General features: G+C 40.8%; 3 protein-coding genes across 5 annotated transcripts in view; 1 reads left to right on the top strand and 2 right to left on the bottom strand.

Annotated features, from left to right (window-relative positions):
• Positions 1 to 2,244, top strand: part of LOC117765418 (protein kinase C and casein kinase substrate in neurons protein 1-like) — a 30,598-nt gene extending 28,354 nt beyond the window's left edge. For all 3 annotated transcript variants that reach the window (XM_034592036.1, XM_034592035.1, XM_034592037.1), the window contains one exon: positions 259 to 2,244. In XM_034592036.1, the coding sequence (XP_034447927.1) occupies positions 259 to 368 (110 nt within the window). In that variant the 3' untranslated portion in view covers positions 369 to 2,244. The remainder of the gene's footprint in view (positions 1 to 258) is intronic.
• Positions 2,245 to 3,165: 921 nt separating this feature from the next.
• Positions 3,166 to 6,961, bottom strand: LOC117765423 (SAM pointed domain-containing Ets transcription factor-like). The gene is made up of 5 exons (XM_034592043.1): positions 6,267 to 6,961; positions 5,208 to 5,405; positions 5,055 to 5,099; positions 4,832 to 4,969; positions 3,166 to 4,320 (listed from the first exon to the last, which is right to left on the bottom strand). The coding sequence occupies exons 1-5, from the start codon at positions 6,676 to 6,678 to the stop codon at positions 4,142 to 4,144; spliced, it is 972 nt and encodes a 323-aa protein (XP_034447934.1). The 5' UTR covers positions 6,679 to 6,961; the 3' UTR covers positions 3,166 to 4,141.
• A 5,537-nt stretch (positions 6,962 to 12,498) lies between these two features.
• Positions 12,499 to 19,099, bottom strand: LOC117765419 (protein ILRUN-like). Its single transcript, XM_034592038.1, has 5 exons — positions 18,778 to 19,099; positions 16,234 to 16,388; positions 15,917 to 16,114; positions 14,678 to 15,003; positions 12,499 to 14,068 (listed from the first exon to the last, which is right to left on the bottom strand). Exons 1-5 carry the CDS (start codon positions 18,939 to 18,941, stop codon positions 14,033 to 14,035), a joined length of 879 nt encoding a protein of 292 aa, XP_034447929.1. The 5' UTR covers positions 18,942 to 19,099; the 3' UTR covers positions 12,499 to 14,032.
• Positions 19,100 to 19,416: the final 317 nt, after the last annotated feature.

The following is a 19,416-nucleotide window of genomic DNA, read 5'->3' as shown; positions in this document are numbered from 1 at the left end:
AATGTACAATTATATAAGTCGTGTCAATCTTCTTCTTTAACTGACAAGATCAAACATGAAAAATTCCAAATAATCAAAAATATATGTTTGTTTTTAAGTCACATTTTACTGGGTCTGTACTGTATATAAAAATGTAGAGAGCGATAATCAGCAGAAATGTTGAGTGTTTAAATATATTTTCCAATATGGTCCTTTCAGATTTAGAGTCACACTGAATATTTGACCCATGTTAATTGAAGAGTGGCGTCTCCTCCGCAGGTGACGAACTGACCAAGACCGAGGACGAGGACGAGCAGGGCTGGTGTAGAGGTCGTTTGGACAGCGGCCGAGAGGGACTGTACCCGGCCAATTACGTCGAGCCAATCTAGTCCCGCGACTGGACAAGGACAAGCCATTGGAGGCAGCTTGAACTGTCCCGTCCAATTGCACCGCACATAGCCAGAGACTTAAGAGCAACACATCCCTTGCCCAACAGATGCGCCAAGCAGTCTTGCCTAAATAAAAACTTAGTAACGTAAAAAGACAATATATCAGTATTATATATTTTATCCAGCGTTTGAGGTGGGTGGACTTACACATTTAAAAAACAGGAGCAGCCGTTATTCCAGTATATACACACTCAGCTATGACATCAAGACAGTGCAGGAACACATTGCTTCTCTGTAAAGCTGTAAGTAACATATGATGCAGCTTATTTAAACTTGCAGTACACTGCGGTCTGTTCTCTCGTGGGAATGGGAAGATAATATAATCAGTTATACCCATTCGAACAAAGACGAGCTTCTCTCACCTGCATTGTGTATATACAGTGTGATGCCATTTTTGTGTAGCATTTTTAATGCTGTGTGGTCAGTTGTCATTCTTACATCAGGAATGCTGTGTAGTGTTAAAAAGTACCACAGACAGTATCCTCTGTTTTTCCTTTTCCTTTTTTCTTTTCTGTTTTTGTTTTTCTTTGTGATTTGGTCCAACCTCTTTTCCGGTGTGTGCAGTGCTATGTGTTTTTAACTGTTTCTAAGCTTGCATAGCAGCATGTGCTATGCAACAACTTGCATTCCCTGAATCCTGCAGCCTTGTGTGGGCTACAACCTGATGCAACACTTCAACTACAAATGCAGAGAGTCACTTTTTAAGCATCACATGCTTCTGGACATGCACATGCTTCCGTTTTCATGTGAGGAAGCGTGTTGATGAACTGATTTTATGTTTTGTTTTTGACATTGGTTTTGTTTTTTTCTTAGCATCACAAGTCATTCGACAATATCATCTTCATGCACTCCATGGAAATGATACCGTTTCTGCAGCAGCTCTCATTTTTGGTTCAGTAAATCAGGAGTCACTTTAATCATCGTTACTGCTGACAGGAGAGAGGAGTGATACTTTCCCTCTGAGCCAAGCCGGATCACATCATCTTCTTTAAGGGGGCCACCGTTGTATGAGAGGAGGGTTTTGACCAATGCCTGTGCCAGGCACTTTTCTTCCAGAGCGAGGGGGCGATGGAGGCGTGTCAATGTGTTACTGTGCTACAGACTGTTGTCTGAAGATTGAAGCCTCTTCAACAGGACATGAATGTACTAGTGTTTGGGCTTAGAAGAGGTCATGTTGTCTAAACATGGTTCTCCACTGTCAGTTAAAGCCCCAACTAGCAAAAAGCACTAGTAATGTGGCCCGTTTCCCTGCTGAGCCAAAGAATGACCCAGTACCATCAACTATCTGTTTTCTCTCCATGCAATAACTTCACATATCACGTAGACAGACAGCTTCAGTGAGGATCAACTTGTAGCTGCCTCCCAGTCCACCCCAAACTCCATATGTCTGCAAAACACAACGCAGCAACACAGCGAAAATGCTCGTCACCAGTTCTGCAGTGCACGTAAGACGATGCTCACACGGCGCATTACATTCTTAAAAATCTTCAACTTGCTCCATAGATAATAAGATTTATCACAGGAATTGTTTTTTCATCAGATGCTGATTAGTTCGTCGTCTTGCTACAAGTTGCACCCAAATCTCCGATTAGACAAGAGAGGCGCTTTTTTAACTTAGTGGTCCTGGAGTTTTTCAATTTCAGCGAAAAAAACCAACGGCAGTCAGCAGATGTGTTTCGCTCTGATTTGACAGGTTTGGGTCACACACACGAGGAGAAACACATCACCAGCTCACAAGTTGTGTCTTAGAGTAACAGCTGTCCAGCATAGCAAAAAGGACTTCTACCATCCGACTGTCCCACATCCTCGATATGCACACACACAGACACACACACACACACACACACACACACACACACACACACACACACACACACACACACACACACACACACACACATCCATTAAACACACGATACACACAATACATGCAAGTTCAAACACATAATCCACCTGACCAGGTAAATATTTTGGGGCAAGACATCTTCATCATCCAGTGTGTATGAGTTGTGTAAATGTAACAGAAAAAAAATGTTTAAAGAAAAAAAAATGCAAGTGATTGACTATTAAGACAAAATGTAGTGTTATACATGTAAATGTGTTTCATTTAAATAACAGCAACGGAAAACATATAAAGTAATAGGAACCATATCGTATGAATTTCATTGCAATGGAATTGTCAGTGTATCATAAAAAGCGTGACGTTATCCCACGCTGTCAGATTTGTATATGATGATGTAATTTAAAGATTATATTCTATTGTAACTGTACAACTGTGTTGAGTTGAAAATGAGACCTAACCATGTTGAGGCAGTAAAAAGGTGTACATGTAAATGCTTTTTTATGTTGATGATCTCTTCCTTATGCACACAGGGGACAGCAGCTCACGTTGTGGAAACCCCTATATTAGCGGTCTAGAAGATGTATGTTCATAGTTAGTGATGTACTTTTATCTCCTAACTGGTGTAGTGCCTGTTCATCTTGATGTAACAAGAAGTTCATTTAAATATGCATAAAAAATGATTATGATCACAGATAATATTGATGATAGTGATGAAAAACCCAAATCAAATTTGTTGTGGTGGTGTCAATATTGCGATATTGGTTTGAAAGGGAAACAAGTTTGTTGAAAACGTGAGTGTCCGTGTGTTTTTTGAATGGACTGCACGTGTGATCTTCAGTGTTTCATCAGGCTATTTATCGCTTCTTCTTCTAAAAGGACAACACCGGGTAATAATGTAATTCTTTATTGTAGATCGGAAACATCAAATCTAAGGAGGAAACGCAAAGGAATATTTATCACTGCAGGGTTTGATAAAAATATCCACGTACTTCATTGCTCTGCAGTAACTATTGGAGTGATTGGAGATGTAATTTTACAAAACATTTGAAAGGAAAAGTTTGACATTTTGGGAATTACACTTTTTTCCATAAAAAGTTACATGTGAAAAAAACTATTTAATTTCAGTATGAATAAATAGATATATATCTGGAGCCAGCAGCCAGTTAGCTTAGCTTAGCACTAGCGAAGGAAATGTGGAAAAACAATTTTGGTGCAGCTCTGGATCAGAGCGGATCAAGGATTTTTTTTTCGGGCATTTTGAAACATTTACTGTCATTTCTCAGAGAATAATTCATAGATCTTGATGAGAACGAAAATCAGACATGATTTGGGGACTAATATTTGTGCAGTTGGTTGCAGATCCAAATAAAAATCTGTCTTTGGTTCATTTTAATGTGGTATGAAGAGGGGACTGTTGGGCCTTGGCGGAGGTCTGTGCTCCAGCGAGGGCCATTCTAGTTACCTTAGGACAGATCTTAGCTGTAGATTCGTTTCCAGACTCGACGTTGAGTTAAGGTGAGTGGCTGCTCCCTCCAGTACTTAGAGCACAAACGCGTGTGGTATCTTTTCATCTAACTCTCTGCAGGATAGAGAAACAGCTCTTTTCCACGGTCTGGAGAAAAATGTCCTTTTGAGAAACCAGACATCAAACCGAAGAGTCGTTTTAAACACGAGGGCTGAAGACAACAAAGAGAACTATAAAGTCGAGCAAAACTATCATAGGCAGGAGTGCGTGTTTCTGTAGGCAGTCTTTACAAGTGACACGAAACGTCACATACAAACAGAGCGCCAGAGTTCATGTCATTCGACTGTATGTCCAGCATATCTTTGGTTGGCCATGAGCTCAGTCTGAGCGGCTGATCCCCGTCCATCATACTGGGTTGACGAACTGGTAGACCAGTCTGCGGGAGACATCGGGCTTCCGGATGATTCCCTTCTTGTAGTACTGGCGTATGGAGCGACTCAGTTTGTCATAGTTCATTGCCGGGCGGTTCTTCCTGATGCCCCAAAGCTTGGCCACGTGAGCCGAGTCCTCGATTTTAAATATTCCTGTGGACAGAGGAAAGAAAATTCATTTAGTTTGGACTATGGAGTGAATGACAGAGCCCTTTATATTTATATATACTTTACATTTACATCAGGAGCGGGTCCTCTCTACGGAGGTCGCCATGTTGTTTACAGTAGCCCACACTGGACAAACTTAACACCTTTTGGGTTTTTATGACAACTGAAGGCTGCCACAGGTTCTCCTTCATGTTTGGAAGGGGAGGGTGAGGTGAGGGGTGTTCAGCTGCAACATGCAACCTCACCACTAGATGTCACTAAACTCTACACACTGAACCACTGAAACTCCAACTCCTAATCCTGTCGCTAAATCATATTATCGAACACCATGTTTTGATCCTAAATGTCCTGTGACCACGGCTCCAGAAGAGGAGAACAGCGGACATTTAGGCTAAAAACATGGTGTAAAGTCCACAGTATTACACTATCATGAACACCTCTAATTCATTTCAAGTAAAACTGCCACTGACTCTGTGCACGGCTCTGGATCTGTTACCTTTCTCTTTGTGGATCCAGCGGATGCAGCGGCTGTAGTTATGTGGTTTGAGGAGCAGCTCTTGAAGGAACTGCCACAAGTGGATGGGCTGACTGGGGTAGGTGCATATCACCTCTGACCAGGAATCCTCATCTGCTGCTGACATCCAGAAACCAAATGACACATTATTGACTGAACCATGTTTTTATCACTGCAGCTTGTTGAACCTGCGTCCAAAACTCACCAGACTTGCTCTCTTCTGGTGGGCAGCGCTCCTTCATTGCAGCCGCTAAAGAAACAAAATAAAAACAAATTCAGCCTCAGATTAGCAAACAGTTTGGCAACATTACAGTAGAGTTCCTGCATTTCCATTTCCCGGCGTCCCTGTTGCTCTCACCAGATCTCCAGATGTCCAGATGAGCGTACAGCACGTCTCCAAACTGCAGAGAGCGTTGTCTGAAGTCTGCTACGGCCATGGAGCACAGATCCCTCCCAGTCAGCTCCTGAAACATGGTGCTGACCTGCGGCAGCCTGTACAGGTGCTCGGTCCAGAGCAGCCACTTCTGGACGTGCATGCAGCTCCAGTCCAAAGGGTCTGTCGAGGAAAACACAGAGAGACGACATGTTCAGCTTTGATTCCTGATGCTGAAAACAAGTCAGCATTGGAAGTATGTGGGAATTTAACAGCCAACTAACTCAAATATGGCTGCATTATGAATACGTCAGCCTATGCTACATGTATTGTGCTTTAAGTAAATAAAAACTGCCGGAGCAAAAGCAAATATTCGGGCGAACAGTGTGTGATCTTAGGCTCTTGATGACTCCTCTGTTTGAAGTGAAGATGATCTTGTTTGCACAATGCGGGCCGGGCCTCAGCAGCTCACCAGGTGTCAGTTCAGTGTCAAAGTCAGAGCAAATAAACAAATAGAGGCTTTGAAAAGTAGAATTTAATTTGACTAAAACTTCTGCCAACAAGCTGCAGTGTTCTGTTCTACCTGCAGGGTTCTGTTCTACCTGCAGCGTTCTGTTTTACCTGCAGGGTTCTGTTCTACCTGCAGGGTTCTGTTCTACCTGCAGGGTTCTGTTCTACCTGCAGGGTTCTGTTCTACCTGCAGCGTTCTGTTTTACCTGCAGGGTTCTGTTTTACCTGCAGGGTTCTGTTCTACCTGCTGCGTTGTGTTGTACCTGTTGTGTTGTGTTGTACCTGTTGTGTTCTGTTCTACCTGTTGTGTTCTGTTCTACCTGTTGTGTTCTGTTCTACCTGCTGCGTTCTGTTCTACCTGCAGCGTTCTGTTCTACCTGCAGGGTTCTGTTCTACCTAGTGTGTTCTGTTCTACCTGCTGCATTGTGTTCTACCTGCTGTGTTCTATTCTACCTGCTGTGTTCTGTTCTGTTCTACCTGCTTTGTTCTGTTCTACCTGCAGTCTTCTGTTCTACCTGCTGCGTTGTGTTTTACCTGGTGCGATGTTGAGCAGCTTGCAGGCCGTGTCCACATCCTTCAGCACCTCTCCCACCACCATGGTCTGGACTTGCTCCAGGCAGCGCTCCTCCACCTGACCTTCCACTTCAGGGGAGGAAGCGTGGGCTTGGCCGGGGGCAGGTGGGCTCGGCTCCAGAGTCCTGCAGGAGGGAGCGGCCGGAGCGGGGGCCTCTGTCATCCCCAGCACCCAGGGGTTCTCCTCTATGACTAATCGGTCGTAGCAGGGGAGGTAGACCCCCGGCCAGCTGAGCTCAGGGAGCCCCAGCAAACTGCGGTTCGGTTTGATGTCCTCGTCCAGCCAGGCCACCCTGGGGTTGGTGTGGGGGTGACTGATGTAGAGAGGCGAGCCTATGGTGCAGCCCGGGTGCTCACGACCTGGACTCCCCATGCTCAGGCTCCTTTAACGCTGAAACAAGAAAGCAGCGGTTTTCAGAAGAGTCGTGAACAGTGACATTCACTTGTGAGACACAGTGGCACTGATGCCGACACATATACAAACTGGAGTAATCCCAAAGTAAACCTGACATTTGTTCTGTAATATTTACTTAGCTGGAACTTACTTTGAAACAAGGGATCACTTATCCCAGCTAAGCCAACTGGAATCTTTGTGACAGTTAAATCCATTGAGGCCATTGTTTGTCCCTCCAAGTGTTTTTTAATACACCACTGGTCTGTTTTTATCCAATTTGAAACAATTAGTTTTCTCATGAATCTATACGTTAAAACCTTCAGGTCAAAGGGTTCAGCGGGGGACGGAATTCTGAGCCTTCCGTCCATTATCGTGACTCATTGATATCAGAATCCAATCTGCTCCACCTTTCAGATCATAAATACAGATAAAGAAGAAGATCAAAGTCTTGTTTGGGAACTAGAAATCTGTGACGTTATAACACCCTGTGGCTTTCAAAGAAAACATCATCAGGTCATCATGATGGATCTCAAGTTAATGACAAAGGAGAGTGTGATACGGCTTAAAGGGTGGGACACGTATTCTATGATAAGCAGCTGGAACGTGTGCGTTGTAGAGTGAGTAAGAGAACAGATCACCAGTCAGGGAGTGGTACGACATGCTGGTATATTTCATTTAAGTTTTATGCACCTGCACTAAAACTAAATACAGCACGTTTCAGTTTCCAGTGATGGAAGAGAAATATTTAAATGTGTGTCGGGGGCTAATTTCCATTACTTTGCAAGTTTTTTAAATTATTTTGATTCTGACTTAAAGAGTGAAACGTTGCTCTGTATCACACTTTTTTTTTAGAACAATAGATAGAATATTTATTATTATACACAACTAAAAGTGATGCAATAGAAAAGAAGATGAGAGTAATGACATCATAGCTGTTATTTATTGCCCCCCCCCTTATTTCAATTTACCTCAAACACTCATCATTTGTAGAACCGTGATCTTATAGAGTTTTATGTCTAATGTAGATTAGCAATAATAATAAAGCATCATCACAGATGTTCTTTTTATAGAATCTAATGACAACAGCATTAATATTTTACAGTATTTTATTCTAAAAGAAGACACTGTTGTAATTGTGTGACGAGAGTACGCTGCCGTGATGTAATGACACAACACACCTCCAAGTCTCTAACTAGTTTTTTCTCGTCCACAGGCATTAGCTGTTTAAATGTTTAGTTTTTAAAGAAACTTGCTCGTCCAGGTTACAGTTTCTTCCGAGAACAAATGCTTGTTCTGTGTGTGTGTGTGTGTGTGTGTGTGTGTGTGTGTGTGTGTGTGTGCGCGCTGCTCAAATGAAAGCAGCATGCTCATGAAATCAAGCCTATTATTTGTAGACTTCTGCTGCAGTGTTTAACACCTTGTTAGATTGCAGTCAGACTGATATCAGAGGCATTTAGTCGATATGAAAGGTTTGTTCACTGCTCCTTTGCGTTCCACTCGCTCCACTGTTCCTTGGACCAAATAATTCACTTCAATACAATTTTATTTGTGTAGCACCAAATCATTAAACACATTATCTCAAGGTTCTTTACATAGTGAGGTCGAGACCTTAAACATCCGAAATAATCACCCATGTTCATCTATAGTCAGTTATAGTTAAAATACATGACTTTAAATAATATTTGATCATTTTAGTTGTTAACAAATCTTTACAAAGAAAGCAAACTCATAACAAAATCATTGTTTGATCACAGATAGGTGTTGTTTGCTGTATTATAATAAATTCAGTACAATACAGTAACAGTAATAATGGGAGAAAGGTTGTTGAGTATAAGTAGATGCAATTTAAAGTGTACAAATTTAAGATTTTTAGGATCTTTCACTTAACTTGAGTATTTTAATTTTATGCACCTGAATATTTTGCATAAATAGTCCAAAGTACAACATATTTAAAGTCAAACTACAACATCAAACTGCTGCTTACGCTTTTTATCAAGTCTCTTATTAAAAAGTGCCATCCTGCATTTGATTGTTCTTTCTCGTTTGTTAATAATATGCTGAACTGAACTTGTTTTGATATATTTTTTAAATCTGTTTTTTTCACAGCAGGAAAAGCACATGTGTCACTAACAAAATATTGTCACTAAAAAGGTCGTATATGATACTTCTTTTATCGAAATGTCATATATCACAGTATTTATACGCGATGCTAATTAGTTTTTTCCGGGAACCATTTATTCAAACTGTTAACAAACAATGACACAATGAAATGATCAGCTCCTGATGCGTCATGGCGATATGATTGTTCTCTCTTAAAATAAACACGTTGTTGCATCATCAGAGGATCAGCGCATAGTTGAGAAAGGTAAAAGTGAATTTCCCTGTTATGTAAATAGTCTCAAACTACTTGACTAATCAGTCCCCTCGGGGTGTTTAGGAGACTTCATCTATGAAATATGGACAGTGAGATTTTTTATCAACTGACTTTTTATCAACTGACTGTATCAGAACTTGTCATGATTTATGATGAACATCCCACTGTGTGAATTTTTATAGGCTCGATTTCAGCTAGAACTCATAAGACACAAGAAACGCTGCTTAGATACACGAGAGCAAGAATATGGAGCAAAACATTTGTGAAACATCAATAAACCGAGGGAATAATATCGTTAGAGCTGTTTTCAAAGGTGGAAAAGTTGAATAACTGGTCCACGGGGGGGGGCGATGAGAGTCACAAACTTGTACAAAACAATTATCATAAAACTCAATGACAAGGACCATTTACAGGTCTTCATAATATTTCTACTTCTGCTCCGTTAAAGAAACTGCACCCATCTTCTTCTACTGGTAACAGAAGTGTTAGCAGGTGGTTTACATCATATTGGTAAAAGTAGATCTTTGGAGCGTTACTGGCCTCATCATGAAATGCAGTCTTACCTTGTTAGTGTTTGAATAGAGTTGCTTCAGTAGCTGATGCTTCTTCTCAGCTCTGCTCCTTGTGTCCTAGCTGAAGTGTGGACTAATCTCCAGGTCCTCAGGAGACTGGGACTCTCGTCCTCAGGTGAGGATGCACCGTACGTTTGGTCTCCCAGCAGCACCTCGGAGCTGGATCTCTTCAGTCCTCTGCAACCTCTGGGACACCTTGTTTGACTTGCAGCAGTAGCACTTACTTTGGACACAGAGCCTTCGTGACATATCAATTCTGAAAGAAAGGGTGTGTCTCAATGAGGGAGTTTGCTGTGAGTGCCTACTTAATAATGACTTGGGGCAATATTCACCTTAAGTAAACAAACTTGGTGAGTCTTGACAGACTGGGCCTGAACAGCCTGGAGGAGAAGCTGTGAGGGCACCTAAAGTGTTCGGTGTCCTTTTTCAAGAGAGGACGTTTTTAAGGTGATTTCTCCATTTTCTGGGGGGGGGGGGACTTAAATAAAAAATACTGAAGCTATACATCAGTGAACTTTTATTTTATCTAATCTGATCTCCTGGAATTCGAGTCCAAGTTCACCGTCAGATTGGGAGTAATTCATGCAAAATTTATTTAACATCTACATTTAGACTTGAAGCAACTTGGAAACTCAGGACACTCAGAAAATGTTTAATCAAACTTTATCAGGCAGGTTTTTATACTCAAATGAAAGTCACTGAGGATTAGCTCAGCATTTGCATGTTATAGTTTTTTAATTCCCTTGAAGCAGAGGAAGATGAAAGTGAACTTTCATGGTGTAGAAGAGGTCTCAAACTTATTTTGTAGATTCCCTGTGTGGGACAGAGATGATTATATGGACAGTGACAAATGGCTTTTGTCAGAAAGTGTCAGGATCGTGAGGTTAGTGAGTATTTTGTGGGCTTTAACTTTCTCTGGCTGAGGATACATGGGATCAAGAGCAGGGACAATAACATCTGTGAAATATCAATAAACCTTCTCAAGGGGGGAAATGGCTGTTTTCAAAGGTGTAAAACGATTGGAAAAGTAGAATAACTGGTCCACAGAGTGAGCACGAGAGACAGAGAGAGGGAACGAGAGAGCGAGAGTGAGTAAATATTTGCTTGAACCAAACAGTAATGTTTATGCGGTTATGTTGAAATATTCCAAAGAGCTGCAGCCGGAGTATCCACCCACATAAATCCTCTTTCAAGTCCTTTCCTGAATATTGTACAATTGCAATTTGAATTGCAATTCGGTTGGATATTTGCAGTGAGTCAGTCATAAGATAATCTTGCTCTTACTGTGCTGCCTTTGTCTTTCTTTTGCACGGACACATTTACATGTAAAATTCAGCCAGAGCAAATGACACAAGTGTTGCCGCCTCCGGCCGATCTGCAGCCTGCTGCTGCTGCTGCTGGAATGAGACGTTGACAGGCTCAAACAGCCCCTACAAATGGTGGGGCTCCTTTGAGGGGCTGCGTGCAGCATTTGACCAGTAGCCCTCCAGGCTAACATGTAATCTGATGCAAAAAAAAAGAGGTAAAACCACATGGGATGAGCTTTCTGTGCCTCCGTTGTCATGGTAAGTGTCTTTGAGCTTTAAGTTCCTTTAGTAAACAATCATTTTCACTGCATTAACACCTATTAAAAAAACTCCTGTCCTCACCCTTATATTTTTGTTTTTGTTGCATGTAAAAGGTGATGAGAAGGAACAGGCAGTAAATGTCAACTGGGCCCTCAAGTGCTGCACAGCACATTAATGTGGTCTATAAAACAGAATATATATTTATAGAGCGGTGTCTCCTATCATGCTTTTCACATTCATTTGAATGTTCGTTTATCCTTACAAGGGCCAAGCAAGTGCATAGAAACCGGATCAATCCCCAGTTTAATCATATATTGTACATATAATTGTATAATTGTATAATTTGCTAAAACAGAAAAGTCCCCGCTACAATCAAATCAAAATCAAATTCATCAGTGTGCACAGGTACATTTGGTGAAACCAGTAACATGAAGTCATTTCTGGTTCAAATGCAATAACACAAATTACAAACCTCAAATAGCAAGACCTTTTGTTTTAATTAGAGTAAATTGCATTTGTCCAAGAAACCGAGGCAGAGGCTGAAAGATATAAAATCAAAGACAAGTCAAATCATAACTGCTATAGAGAAGAAAATGTGGTGGAAATATTAAGTTTAGGTGTTAAAATCTGTTTATCATGTTAACTCATATCCGCCCTGGTAGTTGTAAACTAAAGCTGTTGCACAAACATGACACAAAATCCCATCATTTCAGTTTTTCAGTGATAATTTAATCATACAAACATTCACCAAACATCCATACAGGAAACAAGCTTTCATTTGTTCATCTGTTTGCACTTCCTCACTCTCACAAATGTGCTGTTTTAATAGTCTAATGCCAACTGATCCATTCTGCAAGCCGGCCAGTAGAAACGTCAGACATGAGACATCACACTTGGAAACAAAATGCGCTCAGCACTTGATGAAGTGACTCCGAACAGTGGAGAGAAGAGTCATCTCTCAATTGGACAGGAAACACAAAAACATTCTGTGAAACGACAAAGAGCCCGAAGGTTCCTGACACGTGCAGTCTGGGGCCGTTATCGCCACACGGAGAGAGAGCCGGGTAACCCTGGGGCCCGACAGTTAGCTCCTTCATAGAAGGGTGGTCTAACACTGGGGCTCTGGGTGACAGATAAAAATCAGAGTTGATAAACCCTTCGGGACCTAACTGTTCTCGTGGAGGAGGACAACACGCACAGACCTCCCCAACGGAGGTCACCTTACTCAGTGCATAGATCAGCTGGATAGTGCAAGTAAGTAAAGCCGTAACAATTCCAAAACCAAAACATGATATTGTAAGTTTTTAATTTTTACGGATGATGTTACGTTTATGTCATAAGAAAAAAAAGAAGATAACAGGGTAAGTTTTTTTCAATTCGTCTTCAAAGAATCCCAAGAATAATTGTAACAAGAGACGGGGGAAAATGCAGAATAATAATTACACTCATAAAACTGCCAGTTCATTTAAAATTTACAATGTAAAATCTTTGGGAAAATGAATGTCTCCAAAAAAACGACTACATTCATCGGATACATTCAACTTAACGTGATAAAAGTCCAAGACAGATTTCAAATGAAAAGTCAAAGCGGGGCAACAAAAAACAAAACATTAATAATAATAATAATAATAATAATGTGATGTTACTGTGAGTATTTACCACCATTTATATTCATAGCTTATGGCATCAGGTACATTAATCTTCATATTTTTGTGTTTTTATTGAATTCAAGCATGTAAAATTTAACTATATCTTTTATCAAGACAATGACGTGGGGGGGGGGGGGGGGGGGGATCTCTAATACTGCAATAATGAATACTATTCCTCTAATGTTATATAGATATGTATCATCCAAGTGTCAGCAATGAGTCTAGTTAATGTTTTTGAAACCTTTCATACCAAATCAGATTACTTTGCATTACAGTCTGGTTTACCTCTAGTGTTGCTCTTAAGTCTAGCTTTAGAAAATAATGTTTCTGTAAAATATTTAAGGTTACGCTTCACCAAATCATAGGAGCCATGTTATAAATATAAAATATATTCTGTTTCTCAGATCTCGGTGCCTTCATGTTAGAGTAATTGCTGACTCCCTCAACTGGAGGGAAATTTCATTGCAGGTACAATAACAGCATCGAATTTAATTCCCATAAATGAACAAGTCATGTTGAAAAACACTGATAAAAACTGACAGGCTTTTAAATGAGCCTTAGATATATTTCTGGAGGATGTTGCCGTTAACCCTTCTCCAAAAAAAAAAAAAAAAAAAAAAAAAAAAGTTTATACTAAATGAATAAGATGAAAAGTAAATGATGATATCCAATGGTTAGTTTAAGAGAAACTTATATTAGATTTAGTTAAAGGGAACTGATTCAGAAATAAACATTTTAAAGAGTCAGAGCAGAAACTGGAGAATCAGTTGGCAAAAAATAAATGGCTTTTCCTCCAAAGTATTTCTTTCAGGTTGCACAATGCACACACACACTACTTATACACTAAACTTCACAAATAGATCCTGTCATCGTCATTTCATTTGCACTCTGACAACTAAAAAAAAAAAGGAAAGAAAAAACAAAATCACTCAAAAAGACTCAGCACTCATTTTTAACTTAGCATTCACACGTGCATACAGTGGGTGTGGGATGTTAGTTGAGCTGCATGTCAGGAGCGTCAGCCTCTGGTTCCTCAAAGTGGAGCTGGACTTTGCATAAAGTGTTTTTGAATCTCCAGCAGCTTCTGATAAAGCCTCTTCTTTCTCTCATGGGTGTGACAAACTCCGGAGGTACGGTTTAGTGCTGCTGCACCGTTACAAGTCCCGTGGTTTAGGAGTGCCCAAAAGGGAAGGACTCCTGTATACCCTGGAACGAAGGGAAGCGGTTAGAGCACAGAGAGTAACGACATCGACTAAATGAGACAGAAAAAAAAATATATAAACTTTCACAGTGGTTCAGATTTGTGCATATGTACATGCAGATTTAAATCTTTAGTTTTTTGTGCAGTCAAAATCTTGGCTGTAGAGCTGTAATGATTAGTTCATAGAAAAAGTTAATGAGCAACTATTTTGATTATTGATTATTTAAGTTGTTTCTCAAGCACAAATACCAAACATTCCCTCGTTTCCTTGACAGTACATCTGATTATCTTTTCTACTACTTTATTCTATTCACTTTTATAGATCACAACATTGATCTATTAGGCAAATAATCAATAGATGAATCAATTATGAAAATGTATTGTTTGTTGTACGACTAGTTGTAAATTCATATTATGTATTACTTTAACAACACATATCATAACCCTAATGATGAGTTAGCATTGCTAGCTAACAACATAATTTTTAATAGATTATATGACTTTTTTAATTCAGCTTTTGAATTTAATCTGTCACTTTATTTTATAGAAATATGAAAGAACATAAGGAAAGAAGAAAGGAAAAGAATATTTCCTCCCCTGTGATCATATCTTACCTGGTTATAAGAGACTACTGATAGATTGCTTTGTAGACTGTTTGCTACTAGATCCACAGAGTTTTGTGAAAGTCCGTTCTGATCTTGCTGTAGCTGGTTTGGGTTTCCCTGCCAATGTTCCTCCGCGACCCGGTGACCGCTGTCATCATGGAGGCTGTTGTTGTTGCTGTTGGGGCACTTGCTTTTCTCTGGCGAGGCGAAGGGGTTGTAGTCTCCTTCCAGGCTGCGGTGAGGCTGGGTGTTGAACTCAGCTTGGAAGGAGGAGAGCTGCTGTGTGACGCCGAGGAGGCCTCCCACCTCCACGCTCAGGATCACCCAGATCACATCTGTCAAGAGAAACAAAAACCCAACGGTTACATTAACCAGCAGATGGACCAAAAACTAGAATTCATAGAATTTCAGTGAACCAACACATGTATCATGTAAGTGGACCACACATCTCAGATCTCCTTAAAGATTCAAAACGCTCCAGGTCTCTGGTTCTTTTCTTTCTCTTAAAGCCACTGATGGAGTTAGGTGATGAATTATGTCTATTAACACCTACATGAAATATTAAGGTTAAGTATAATTTATCCCTCCACTGCTTACTTTGTAAGTGGGCAAGTCCTGAGGGACTTCCTGTTAGGATCCATCATACATGTTGAATTTGTAGGACGACATGAATCAGTGAATTAATGGCTCTTCATTTAATTTGTGAGTGTTAATAGTGGCCCATCATACTATAGTTTGCACAGAGGTAAATGCAAACGGTATTATCTGGCAGTTAATCTTAAATAATGACTGCTTCCTAAGGCCACTTGGCTGCATACATCTGCATGTTAGACTCAGTAGCATAATGAAAAGATGGCTCAATAAGCCTGGCAGCTCCAAAGTCAGGATGACAACCTTTTAATGTTGATGGGAGCTGCATCTCAGCACTAACAAAGACTAGGAAAGTGGCAAAACCATTAAGATTCTGTTTCTTAGTTTAAGGGTTGTAACGATTGATTATTAAACTGCATATGTGTCCTCCCAAAAGTCAAAAAAACCAAATCTTCCATTTACAAAAGGAGTAAAACAGGAAAAAGCTGCCAAACCTCACATTGCCGTTGCTAAAAAAAGTTATAAAACTTTAATTTTGTTTTTCTTTTAAATATTGATCGACTAATTGATTAATGAACTACTCATTTCAGTCTGTTCTTCATCATACATGTCAATTGAGCAGCAATAATTCTGTGGTGTGACGGTTGCTGTCCTCACCTCCGAAGTATAGTCCTGTAGCCGAGCACATTCTCCACTGACCCTGAAACATGCCAGGAGACACAGGGCTCTGCATCTGTACACTAACATCCGTCATTTCCTGGGGGTCCAGAGACCTCACCATCACCATGTTCACGTGACCGAACTGATCTCCTCCCACATATTTCAGGCAAACCCCAGGAGGCCACGACTCTGCACCTGAAAACAAACACACAACTATGCTGAACTCGACACGACATGAGAGTGCAATTGTTTTACATTTACAAGGTGTAGAATTAGTTCGGTGTTGTATCATATCATCAATCCAGCAAACTTACCAGTGTTCTGTATCCTCCAGGTCTTTGTGAAAGCCGTGTCAGGTGGAACTGATTCGCCCTCACCGATTGTCACATCCTTCACCAAGGACATGCACGGCGCGCTGATGTTGGGACTCTCAAAGTCATAGTAGGCTCCGATGGCTGCCTGTAAATTCCTGAGACAACAGGAGGCAGAAAATCCAGTCGATCAGTCCAGATCTAAACTAAAGTATAACTGCACAGTTGCGAATGGGCTTAAGCCAAATATGGGATCCACACAGAGCCAAAATCTCCCTAGTGTGGACATTAATTTCAACTAAGAAAATAAAAAAACAACCCCATTTTTAAAGCATTATCTAAACATCATATAGGTTTGCAACTAAGGATACTTTTTGTATCAATTAACCTTCTATCTGTTTTGATTGATTGATCTATAAACAGCTAGATATAACAAAAGGACTCTTATAATTTGATAACAATTAAACCGATATCCTAAAATTACTTGTTTTGTTAAACTAACAGTGTAAAGCTCAAAACATATTTTATTAACAACCTCATAAGACAAACATTAATGCCATGCATACATTCCCATGCAGCATAAATCTCAGCTACTGTAAAGCTGCATGGAGGTTGCAGCTATTGAATGTAGCTCTTTTAGCTCTGAATGGTCGAAACAACAAGAGCACACATCTGCCTTTGAAAGACTCTAGTAGAGCTCAGGGCCTTTGAGTACCCAGATCTCTGGAAAAAATATAAATATTCTTCCAGTAACAGTGATGCTATTCTTAGTACTACTATGATTTGTAGGATACTCAGTACAGTGATCACACTACAGTCATTCATGGCAGCATGTCGTGTTGTTTTACTGACTGATCCCAATGCAGAATACTGAGGGCAACCACAGCTAAGATGTCTGCAGACGCAAAGAGATGCAGACGAGGAGCTTCCCTGACGTGCTGCTCCTCCATAAACCGGTGGTTTTTATTTTTAGCCTGCCAGCCCGTTGCAGAGGAGCCATTACACAACCTCACGTGATTCTACTACAGACGGTCTACAGCCCTGCCCACAGCCACTCGCATGTTCTCCTGCATGTTCACTAACAAACCACCCCCCCCCCCCAATTCTTTGTATTTATGAAAGAAATGGAAGAGTACATGTCATGACAACTTCCCTCTCCGAAGACAAAAGAAGATACCATCAAAACAATTAATGATTGCAACACTTTTAAAGAACAGGTTGACAGGGAAATCATTGTGTGAGCTTCTTTGAAAATGAATTGTAACTTAGGAACTAATAGAGGGATGTGTTGGCCTGCAGCTATTTTAACTTTTAATTGTATTGAAGTATTTGCTTTGTTAATGTAGGTCTTGTGAAAGAGGAGGTATATAGATTATATACGATTATTCTTCTTTCTGCTCCTTTTCCTTCAAGTTTTGAGATTCTGTGTTTGCATTTAAATTGCTTTGTTTGGTCGATGAATACAAACTGTCACGTCTTCCTCTAAATTGTTTTGTTACATTTCTCCTTTGTTGTTGTTGTTGTTGTCATTCATTATTTGTTCTGGATATATAACTTACACGTGACGATCCATGACCATCTTATGTTTCTGTTTCGATACTGTATGTTGACTGTCTATACTAGAGTTAGGTGGAAAAATACAAAATGAAACTTGCCTGTTCTTCTACATATACACACGACACACACACACACACACGAGACAAGATCTTAACATGGGGGGAGGATTTCAGAATGACCTGATGTGTTTGTTTACAGACAGGGACACTGCACATGTATGAACTGTGTCCTGATTTATTCTAAAATGAACATTAACCCAGGATCTGCATCTTAAACATGAACCAGGCTCACACTCCTCTGCGGGAGGACATTACTACCGAGCGTCTCCGACATTACGCAACCCGCAGTGATCCTCCGTCGTTAGACACAAACGTGTGATCGATGTGTTTATCGATAACAGAAGCGATCGGGGCCTCCTGAATCTGATCAATATAAAAAAACCCTAAAGCTTTTGAGCAAACACATTTTAATCACGGTGTCAGTCCAGTGACGTGACGACCCCAGAGCTAGCTTGATGCTAAAAAAAGCGTTGAGCAAGCGAGCTAACGCGCAGCACACCACGAAAGACACTCAACGTAAAAATGTACTTTCGTTTATATTCATTCAAAAAAATAAACGCAGCCATTTTAATGCCAGAGTGTGTGTTGACTGGATAATCGTGAATAAAAACCCCTGCTAAGCTAACAGGCTAGCACCGTGTCCGTCCCTGGAAGTCGGGAGTCGGGGCTACACACTGACTCAGCTGGTTACGTTACTACAACGTATTCCGCTGTCAGCCCCCTACGTTTACGCAGCTAACGTAAATCAGCGTGTCACAGCGAAGCAACACACTAATAACAATCATTTCAATCGCGGTTTTAGTCACGATTTCTCCTCGTACGATAACAAGCAGCGGGGGGGTACAAAAAAAAAAAAAAGAAGCAAGCTAGCTAGCGCACTGCATCGACACCGAGCAGCGCCCCGCAGGCCACAGCGAGTCCCCGGGCTCACCAGTTGGTCATGTCCAGGAAGAAGGCGCATCCGGCGGGGTTGAGCTGGAACCCGAGCAGCCTCTGGAATTCCGATATCAGGATGTCTTTGTCCGTGGTTCCCATGCAGCTGAATTTCTGCATGAGCTCCTGGTCCAGGTCCAGGTCCAGTTCCATGCCCTCCATCGCGGATTCGCCCGGACAGACACGGAGCGTGAGGGGGGGCGACGCTACAAATTTAGTCCGAGGCCTCGACTTGTCATAACAAAACTCAAACAACAGGGCCGAGTGCGCATGTCACATGACTTCATCCTCCACCTGCGGCCTGGGAAACACTGACCTCTGTGCTGCTGCTGTATCTTTATATACAGTCTGTGGTTGTGTTGTAATGTCACCTAACCGCAACACAACTGGGTTAAAATGTTATTATTCACACAACCGAGCTATTTTATCATATTTTTTTATTATATCACAGCTCTTATCTATTTTATTTGTGTTATTTATTTCCTTCATTTTGCTTGATAATTGTTGTAATCTGCGCTTTCGTATTTTAAATACAGTTTTGTCTATGTGGTTTTTTTTTAAAAATGTGTATGAAAAGGTGCCTTATGAATAAAAAATTGCTTTTCCTTTCCTTAAAGGTGCAGTGTGTAGAATGTAG

Source organism: Hippoglossus hippoglossus, chromosome 7, assembly GCF_009819705.1.
Source record: "Hippoglossus hippoglossus isolate fHipHip1 chromosome 7, fHipHip1.pri, whole genome shotgun sequence".
NCBI classification, from domain to species: Eukaryota; Metazoa; Chordata; class Actinopteri; order Pleuronectiformes; family Pleuronectidae; genus Hippoglossus; species Hippoglossus hippoglossus.
This window is presented reverse-complemented; position numbering and strand designations above follow the sequence as displayed.